We start from the raw sequence: 10,601 nt of genomic DNA on the forward strand, positions 1-10,601 counted from the left end.
GGCTAAGAAATCCATTCAGTATGTGTCTGAAAAATATTTTCAGTTCCAGTTACACCCACACACACACCCCGCTATGCACTCCACCCAGAAAACAGATGCTGAATTCTACATATAGTTTTAAATGTTATTCCTCACATTTAGGAAAAAATGGTTTTCTAAAACTTTTCTGTACTTACGCAGTATATAACTGGTATGGGCTTGCAAAAATGAGATGAGACTTGGCAGGTTTCTTGTGTGCAGAAAGATAACAATGCAAAGGAAGTTGCAGATAATTTCTGTAGTTCAGTGAGGTGATATGCTCGATCTGCTGTCTCTTACTGAGATACAAAATGCTCGTTATACGAAATGCTTTCTGTACTCATCTAGATGATAACAGTTGATGTGCGATAGCTTTTACTGATTTTGTTGTGCAATCAATTTTAATAACTTGAAGAACTCTTTACTACATGCTGTATGTGAACAGGAGCAAGACCAGTCCTCAAGGGGAATTTGATGTTCCTGCTTGAGGTTACAGCATTTTATATCACCCAGAACAAGAACCTAAGAATACCTAAAGCTCCATTTTAATTTTTTCATTTTAATCTAGCTAATTTTTCTGTTACAAAACTGCCAAGGGCTGTTTGTGAAAGAAAGGGATGGAACCTTAATGGGAAGTTTTTTCTCTCGATTTTGTCTGGTAATCTAATTACTTATTGCTATTATTTAGGTGCAGATCTAAAGGAACTTGAACACAATCAGCACACTAGAATAAAAGTAATTGCTTTTATAATTATTATGTTAATATTTGTTTTACTGTTTTGCCTCCGAAGTTTTGAGGACAGGCTAATGCCACTGAGGGTTAGGAGATGAACAGATGCTGGTTAGAAGCCTTGTCTTAGGCTTTTACTTTCCAGTCTCTCATAGCTTCTTTTGCTTCTTGGTGGTTGTTGGCTTTTCTCCTCTTTGTGAGTCTGTCTTTCCTTTTCCCTTGAAGATAAGACACTGAAGTGTTTTCTGTAGTTCTCTTCAAAAATAGATAGCATCATTATATAGCATCAGAGATCAACACAAAACTCATATTGCATCTGAGCTTTATTATTGCCCATAGTAATTGTTAGGCAAGTGAACAATCATTTTGTCTTTGAGAATTTATAAACATGCAGAAATTCTGGTATTTCCCAGAATTTGTGCTGAATATAAAAGCCTAAAAATGTACTGCAGTCTTTAAGAAATATACTCTGTTGCTGTCTGGTTCTAGTAAGTCATTTGTTATGTCTTCTATTAGTAGTTAAGAGGAGTTCAATCCTTTTTCTTCAGTGCTTTACTTCTTTAATTTGCTGCATACATCCATTCTTAGTCTCTGTGTGTGGATGAAAGCAGGTGGTGAACATCATGAAACCTCTTTCACAAGAACACCTTCTTTATTCAAAGGGTTCAGCTTCATTATTTTGCTTGCTTGTTATGTATCTTTGTAATCAGTGTGTATTAAGAAAAAGAAGGAGCTCAGACTGTGGCTCCAGGGAGTCAAATACATACACAGGGGAGCTACCAGTGTATGTTCCGTATTTGTCTTACCTTGAGTAATTAAAGAATATAAGCAAAAGCCCCAGCCTATGGAGCAGAATTCTTTCAGTACATTACATAGTTCTGAGAAGTTTTTAGGAATACTTTCTTCCCCGGAGGCAAGAAAGACTATTTACATCAAAATTGTAGTGGTAATTACTAAGCCAATGCTGTATCCTGTCCTGACACACCACAGAAAGAAGACCCCACAACTGAGCTTAAAGAGAAAAGGTTCTCCAGATCAGAGGTAAAACAGCTGAGGAATTCATGAGAGTACTTCTCTGGGCACTGTGCTGAGGATCTGCCCAGAATAATCTTTCTTACAGATTTTAAATAATGACAATAAAAGATAGCAGACAAATGGGTTTTTTTTAGGATAAATATTTTCACTGTTTAGAGCTGAAGCTTAGTTCCTCACCTAAAAGGATGATGGGTTCAGATGTGCAGTCCAGTTCAGGTACTTTTGTGGAGAGTTGAGTTTTTAGCATTTCCAGTCAGACATTAGAGAAAAAAAAGATTCAAGTTCCCTCTTTTCTTGATAGCAACACATAACCACTTGGATCATAACATGTATTTTCTAAGTGCTGTGAAAACTGAAGTAATTTAAAGGTTGTGTGTTCCATCCACAGTGCAAAGGTGTCTCCCCGAGAAAAAAGTGCAGCCAGAGGCTACTCTCCTCTCCCGACTTCAGCCACTTTCTTTTGTCTTTGTTAAGTATCCATCCCATAAGTATTCATAAGTACCCAGTAGTTAGTTTCTTAGCAACTTACTGGGAAAAAAATCCCTAAGTAAAAGAAAAAAAAAGTAAGAAACTCAACCCCCCAAAAAAGGTAAACACACATATGGAACATACAACTTTGCATATACAAAATGAAGGAAATATATAATGGCTACATGATGCCTTTTATTTTGTTTGGAAATAATCAAATGGCAACCTTGTCCTGTTCAAGTGTCATTCGTGTTAGCAGCAATGCTTCTACAGCCACAAGTTTTTTGTGGCTCTCTGTTCTGTGAGGAGCACTGGCATTTTTATGTGTATGAAAGAATGAACCGTGAATATTCCTAGTACTGCTTTATTATGATCTCAAACAGTAAGTGGTATGTGTAAGCTTTCAAGAAAATTTAAAAGTTTTTTGCAATTTTAAAGTCCTTGGTATTTCGACTTGTGCAAATAGCTTTTACTTTTCCTGTGTTCCCTAATATATGAGACTATACACTTAACAGCTTCCTGAATGATTTTGAGTGGGTTTAATTTTCCCGATGTGTTGACATTTTCTGTGATTTGATAGTTGTAAGATATTTTAATGTCACGACTTGATTTTCCTCTTCTTAGTGATCTGGAGGGAGACTACCCTGAATGTGGATAACTTTCCTTTTTCTTATGAAGCAAAACAGTATTTCAGTTTTACTTACTGTATAGAGATATTTTTTATTCTTGCCCAACATATTGACTTTTTGCAAGGATTGATGAGGGAGGTATTTTTGCACTCAGTCAGCTATGCAATACTGACTTCTTATGAGGTTTTGCACATGTGTTTTAGGTAGAATGTGGACTCTGTGTTTTGCAGTAAGATTGTACTGATAAACTTCAGTATCTCCTAACCAAATTTAGCAGGCATTTCTCTCAGCTGGCATTGCATAAATAAATAGCTAAAAGGATCTATCGGGTTATACTTCCAGGTGGTGAGGGTTTTTGGAGCTAATGTCATATTCTAGGTAGGATCCTAGCCATGCCTCCAGTTTGTCACTCTTAAGGAATCAAGAACATATCCTGTCATGGCTGATTGGATTTCCTTAGCCCTGTGGTCCTCCTTCCCTCTGGAAGTCCGGAAAAGTAGCGGAAGTTTGTCAATGATCCTGCAGGCTGTGACTAACAATAAGGTGTGATTTCTTTGGTCTGAAAGTGGAGGAAACAGATGCAAGCAACTAGTCAGTACAAAAATGAGAAGAGCATTCTTTCAGCATCTTGCATTTGGTTTCATTTCAAAATGAATGATGAAGAACCTGAGCTTTTTCAGCTAGAAAAAAGATTTTTATCTTTTTAATTCAATTTTAGTTTTAATTGAGTAACTGTTAGAGATTTTACCCATCTATAAGGCAGAAGCTGTCATTATCAGTCACCACAACCTCAGACTTCCTGCATCTGGTACAGTGAAACCCTGTAAAGATTTACTGTGCTACCAGCTCCATTGAACCATTTGGAGACACTGAGGACTTAGCTGGTTTCATCCTGTTTTTCTTTGATTTTTTTTTTTTTTTGGTTTCATAAAGATACTGGGATATAAAGTTCATTTTTAAAATGTGTCAGCTCATTGAATTAGGCATTGAATGAATGTTGACTGGAGGGCTCTAGGAAACGTGACAAATCATACTATCCTGTGGGGCACTGAGACAGCACCTGACAGTGTAGTCAAGACAGCTTCCCAGACAAATTGTCCTGGTGTCAGATGGTAGTCAGTGGATCAGTAGGAGCTAGTGCTGACTGCTGTAAGTGGAGTCCTCATCTGCTGGAGGATGGTATTGCTGTCAGCTTCACTGTGATCTAGATTCCATCTTCACCTTTGGGCCTTGCCAAGGTCGTGCAGGACTACCCTGAAGGATATTTCTGCATTAGTTGGCTTTGGTGGCAAATCAGGAGTTTCCTCTGTTGCTGTTTGCTGTGCATGTAAAGTCGTTTGGAAAATTGCATATCTTTCTGTCTCCTTTGCATATGGTGTCATTTCCGGACTGAAAATAGATTCCATTTGTCAGATAAAAATTTCTTGTGGCTGTCTTGCTGCTATGGGTCTCAGAGACTGATCCATACAACATGAAAAATACTGCTAGTAGAGGGAGATACAGGTCAGTTGGGCAGCCTTTCCTTTCTGGTGCTGACTATTAATTGCTTTGCATTAGAGAGGTCCTTCACAATCCGATGAGGTGATTTCAGAAAGAGGAACAGTGGTTGTTTTAATTGTTAAAAAGCAGACATTTGTCAGCACTGAAGAACTGCTAACTACTGTAGCATGGCACAAATCTGAAACTACAAAAGCAAGTATTCCCACTTGGTATAAATTACAGTATAGAGGTATAGAGTAGTTTATTCTGGAAATGGGAATTGAATCCCTAATGATTATACATGACTTGAAGAGAAAAGAGCTAACATAAAAGTCCAGTGGTTAGCATGCTCATTTTGTTAACCTGATCATGAAAGTGGATGGAATTTTAAGAGAAAATCCCCAGTAGTGTAGTATTTATGGGGTTATAAAATAGTTGTAATGAGACCATCAGACTTTTGATTTGGATTTGAATGTAAAATCAGCTATATAATTTAAAATATTATAAAGCAGAGGTTATTGTTCACAGCCACAAAAGGTTAGTAAGCTGGAGAGTAAACGTATTTCCTGGAGGCATCAGTGGTTTTGAGAGCGATTTTAAAGGTTATGTTTGGCAGTATCAGTAAAGTCTCAGAATAATTATAAGCATTACATTATAAGGTCACAATTTTTAAAATTTATAATCTGCCTTGTATTCTCTGTGTCACTCTCTAAGATGCTGCAGATGCAGTGACAGGTTATGCTCAGTGAATTTACCCTCACATCTTGCATTGCTGTTTTCTTCTATGTCTTGCTACCTCAACAGGTAGCTTTAGAATAGAGAAATTGGCAGACAACTATTTTTAGAACATGGTAAGAATTTCTAGTCAGGAAAGGGCACTTACAGATGAATTTTTACATCCTTGAAAGTTAGTACAGTGTCCTGAGTTTACAAGACCTCTCAAAAGTACTATTGACTCAAAGAGAAGCCTGAAGTGTCACTTCTGTGTATGCTCAAAATGCACTTGGAGGACACTTGAAGTGCTACTAAATAGTAAGTTTGAGCTAAATAATAGCCAGAGGGTTGACTGAAGGAATACATTGTATGCATTTATACACAATAGAATAGGTACATGCTTATGTAGATTGAACTTTTAATTTTTTATAGAACAACTACAGTGATCTTCATATTAATCTTGAGCTGTGTAACTTTTTGCACCAAGCAGTGCCAAGCAAACTTAGAAGACAATGATTGCTCAAAATACACACTCTCAAGATCTTTGAATGTGTTAATTTTTTTTTATTCCATTTGATATGTGTCTCTGTGTTTCTATTTGTTTTTCTATTATGGTTAGTATTCTGAGTGGATGAATGAGAAGGGAAGAAAGAGGGATACACAAGCTACAGGACTTGTAGCATAAATACTCTTTTTTATCTCTTTAACCTGGGTTGTCCCATCACAAGAAGCTTTCTTAGAATAATTTTTGACTACTGCAATACAGGGGAGAAGGAAGTGGGGAAGCAGGCTCTAATTTCTGTTTGGTGAAGCCACTTTGCTCTTTTGCAATATGAAAACAAAAATGCCTGTTTAGTGCTGTGCCAGTGCTGTGTAAGGATAAATCTGTTACCTGGGGAAGCAGCTGTGTCAGTAAAGCATCCCATTCCAGTTACACTGGAATGTACACAGGAAAAAGGGTGCATCAGTGAGGATGGAGTACTGTGCCAACCTCTCTGATTGTCTTCCAAACTTAGATTCCCTTCCTCAGTATTGTGGTATGCTCTCTTGACTGCTTGGTGACTCTGACTCAGCTTACTTTAGCAAGAACATGTGTCATTTTCTGGCAATTCAAACCTGTATTTGCAGGCCAGAGATAGAACTTGCCAGTGCAGTGGGGCAGTGATGCTGAGCCTCATGCACAGGATGAGCTCTGATGAAATTTAAATGCCTTCAGTGGTGCTCAGAGCTCATGACAGTTGATGTGACTGATTGTCTTTTAGCATGTAAACACATGCAGAATTGGGTGGGCACCTTTCACTTTATCTTGCTTTAACAGTTGTACTCACAGACAGCAGGAATTCCTGAGACTTGCTCATTGCTGTGTAAACTTACTTCCCATAGCTTTATTAGTCCAGAATGGTGCCCTGAAGAATTTTACTCAGAAGTGTGTGAAGTTTAATTACAGCTAAACTTAGATATTGACCAAGGCTATTTTGTTGCTTTTCCAATTATTGGCCTATAACCTTCCTGTTAATTTGAACAGTTGCTTGGCAAAGGTATTTTCCCTGTGAATTTGCACAACTCTTAAGTAGAGGTGGCCTTACTAAACTGCTTTGAAGAAGACCTGTTCTGTTCTCTGTTTTGGTTTCTTTTGGCTTTTGGGTTTTTTTTTTTCAACAGTAATATGTTATCTGCTTTTTAACTTTCTTCTTTATTCTTTTATTTGCAGTGATGTGGTTGCATGACCTGCAGCATTATTATAACAGGGACTGTTCAGTGCATGACTTGCTTTTCTGTCCAGACTGCATAACCAAAACTTAACCAGTTCTACACTTAAGACTCATGGCCATCTGATTTCAAAGGGGGATCTACTTGCAGAGAAGTTTACCATCCTGGGGAGCTTTCCCATTTCCCACTTCCACTTACTCTTTCTCTTCACAAAAAGTCTCCTATGAGGCTAGAAGAGAGGAAATCCTGTATTCACAACTCAACAGGAGGCATTCTGCAAAGTGACAGAGCAGTGTCAGCTCTCCATCTTACTTCCGCCTGTCCACTTCATTTAATTCTGATTAACAATATTAACACACAGACTTCCTGCAACATTTTCATATACCGAACTATAAAAATCTAGTCTTAACGAGTTCCTAAAAAAGGCCTTTTGGTTACTGTTAAAATTTCAAAGCACCCGCACCCTTAAAGGATCCACTTTGAATCTTTAAACAAATAAAGTAAAGCGAAGGAGGTGTTTTACAAGGAGAAATGACTAATGAATTGCTGCTTGGCGATCCCAACTTCCTTAGAAAACCAAGCAAGTTTCATCTGAAAATCTCCGAGCCAGGCAAACTACCGGGTGGTATTTTGTTCACAGGCACTGCCTGCTTCCTTAATATGTATATACACAGTAGCTTGTGGCTGTTGTATTTTTATCTCTACATTTGAGCTGTGTTGTTGGTTTATTTTGGAAACTTTTTTTTTCCAATCTGTGTACAATTGTTAAAACAATCTGAGGAAAGACCATGAATGGAGATAAGTATGAAAGTCATCTATACTTTCAGTATTATGCAGACTGTCCTTGCCAGTTTATAATTTGGATCGTTTATTTTTCACCTGTACTGTTTTTTTCCTTTCTTTTTTTCTTTCTCTTGTCACAGTCTTAGCTATTTAATTTCCAATTGCACTAGCTTGGCTGTTTCTTTGTATTTTGAAGTTTAGATATAAGATTTGCCATATGTAGACAGTGTAACTCAAAATGCTTTGTACTGCCTATATTAATTTAAAAAGCTGCTTATTTAATATTCCTAAATATCTGCACATTTGTACTACTGTATCTTTGTTTTGTATTGGACATCCAGTACTGGCAAGATTCAGAAGACAAGGGAGTGCTGTAGTGTTGTAAGTTAAGAGGTTTATTGTATAGGAGTTAGTACATAACGAACAGGGAAAGGGGCTTTCAAGCCATAGGATTTGCTGGAAAAACTGAAAAGTCTGAATGCTGCATCCCGTAAGAGGTTTGATTTAAATCCAGTTAAAGGGAAACCTCATTCTTGCTCACCTGGATCTTAATCCTGGCAGAAATATTGATACGAACTGTGCTGCCTCCAGGAATAGTTTTACTTACTTGGGCAGTAGGAGAACCTCCAGCCCTGCTTGCAGTGGGAGCACGCGCGCTGAAGAAGCGTTGTGTCCACTTGTCTCTGCAGTCTCTTCTGGTCACACACACAGTGCCTGCCTCGTCCCTGGCCCCTCAGGTGGGCTTTGACAGAGCCACACCTTGGGCACAGAGACACCCGCTTGTGTCCAGTCCTCAGGGATCCTGATCCCACAGTGTCCGTGGCCTTGTGCAGAATGACGTGGAGCAAGGACAGATGTGTGCCCCACCAGAGCATGGTGGTCTGTGCTGCCTGGCAACGGGATGGGCAGGTAGGAACGGACTCCAAGCAGGCCAGGCAGCAAAGTGAAGCATAAAACTAGGATCCCAGTGAGAGCTGTGGTGTTTTCCCTTCTGGATACTGTATCAGTGCTGTGGCTACCAGGTGCTCTGGCTGACAGCTGTCCGTAAAGGCTTCAGATGGGGATATATGTCTTTCCTGGTCCACCAGGGCCAGGGACAGTGAAGTCTTACGTGGCCTGCAGCCAGGATCTGGGGTTTAGTGATAATGAGTCAAGGACTGATGCAGCAGAGGCAGCAGCATTTCATCAGACTGAGTGCAGCAGAGAGCTGAAGGATTTGTGTCTTTCCAGGTCCTAGCCATTGATCCCTTGTTATGTGTCAGGGCAAGCGTTACTAGTAAAACTTCTTTTAGCTGGGTGTTAAAGGCATGGTATGTTTTTCATTTGCTAGTGCTGCTTCGGCTGGGACCACACCCTGCCCCAAGCCAGGCTGGGTGCAGGATCCCTGAAATCAGGGCACTGTGCTGGGCAGGAGGGGATTGCTTTTTTTGTACACCTGCCTCCACAGCTGTCCCAAAGTGATGCCGAGTAGTACCTCATTTCTCCAAGTGGTCTGTGCAGATTAGAGACTAAGTATCAGTTGTTCTTGAGCCTTGATGACATTTATATGTAAGTGTGTTTAGCTTGACAAAAGTTGTTAGAGTTTACTAATGCAACAGAGAGATGCCAGGTGGAGCCAGTCAAGGAGCTGGCTACTTTAACTAGATTAGCCTGGCATCTCTGTCATGAAGTGGTTGTGAGCTCTCAACTCAGAGCAGATCTCCAGCATGTCTCTGATATACTAACTTCATTTGTGCTGCATAGAAACTCTCATACCTTCTTAGTAGCAGCTTGTTTGACAGTCCTGAATTAAATGTTGATCAATTATCAAAGTAATAACTGTTTGTGAAGTTGCCAGTGATATATTTTCTGTAAAAGAATGAATTCTTAGAGTGTCAAAACATTAATTTCCCATTTCAGTTCATCTACAAATTGTGTAACTACCAGATTGTTATGGTAGCAATATTAATATACATACCTGTATATAGACAAAAAAACCTCACTAATGATAATTGGAATCAAAAAGTTTAATATTTTTTCCCAGTCAAATACACTAATGCTTCCAAGGTGATAGAAGAGTGTACAGTTGTTAAACAAGTTGTAAATAAACGCTTATATAAAATGTAAATGTTTGTCCCTCCTTTATTTGGTACTTGGTTGTGAACTGTGTTTCCTGGGGCTCTGCAAAGGAGGGTGCATCAGAAAGCACAACCTCCTCACTGCTGCTGGGACACACCCCGCCTGCGGTGCGTGCTGCTGCTGCTTTGCTTTCTTTGTGAGGGTCAAGGCTCGGTGACTGAAGCAAGAAAATTTTCCCTTGCCAATGGAAGATTGGTAAAAACAGATAGCACCAAAGGTGGGGAAAAGAGACACTGCTAATGTGGACAGGAACAACTGTCCTGCCATCCTGCACTAATGAACAGCTCTGGCATCTGGGGAAGGAGGCCTGGGTCAGTCTCAGACCAAATCCTGATCTTTGTGAAAGAGAAGGCAACAGCCTGTGAGAGATACTGAGCCCATGAGCATGGTGTGTGCTGCTGGGGTTAAGAATGATGTGCAGAGACCCTGACACAGCCTTTCAGGGGCTGCGCTGTAAAAGGGACAGGATCCGAAAGGGGAGGGTGCCCTCATGGCAGCACTGCCAGCCTTCGTGACTGGAGAGCTTGTGAGGCTGAGGGCAAGCTGGCCTGCAGTGTTTGCTGTCTGCGAAGGGCAGGAGAGAACCAAAGGTGTTGCCAGCTTCCTCTTGCACTACAGGCAGTGAATGGTGGAAGCAGGAAAGCTCCCAGAGCCTCACTTCCAGCTGCTTGTGATTCATGGTGGTCCTTTGCCCTCCTCAGTCCCACCTGCCACTCCTCGTCTTTGGCATAACTAGCATTTTCTGCCTCTGAAACATCAGATCGTCATTCCCTGTCCTAATGTTTTTGCTATGCATCTTTTTCCTTTTCCAGCTCTCCCACCCTTGCAGTGTGCATTGGTATCCCTCCCTCATTCTGGCCTCCATGCCCCGCTCTCTGCTCTGCTCCCTGACAACTTCAAGGCCATGACTTGTGCTC

At 40.1% G+C, this 10,601-nt stretch overlaps 1 protein-coding gene across 3 annotated transcripts in view; it reads left to right on the forward strand.

Moving 5' to 3' along the window:
* HOOK3 (hook microtubule tethering protein 3) overlaps positions 1–9,673 on the forward strand; it is an 85,857-nt gene extending 76,184 nt beyond the window's left edge. For all 3 annotated transcript variants that reach the window (XM_058044615.1, XM_058044617.1, XM_058044619.1), the window contains one exon: positions 6,785–9,673. In XM_058044615.1, the coding sequence (XP_057900598.1) occupies positions 6,785–6,800 (16 nt within the window). In that variant the 3' untranslated portion in view covers positions 6,801–9,673. The remainder of the gene's footprint in view (positions 1–6,784) is intronic.
* Positions 9,674–10,601: the final 928 nt, after the last annotated feature.

Source organism: Melospiza georgiana, chromosome Z, assembly GCF_028018845.1.
Source record: "Melospiza georgiana isolate bMelGeo1 chromosome Z, bMelGeo1.pri, whole genome shotgun sequence".
In the NCBI taxonomy this organism is placed as follows: Eukaryota; Metazoa; Chordata; class Aves; order Passeriformes; family Passerellidae; genus Melospiza; species Melospiza georgiana.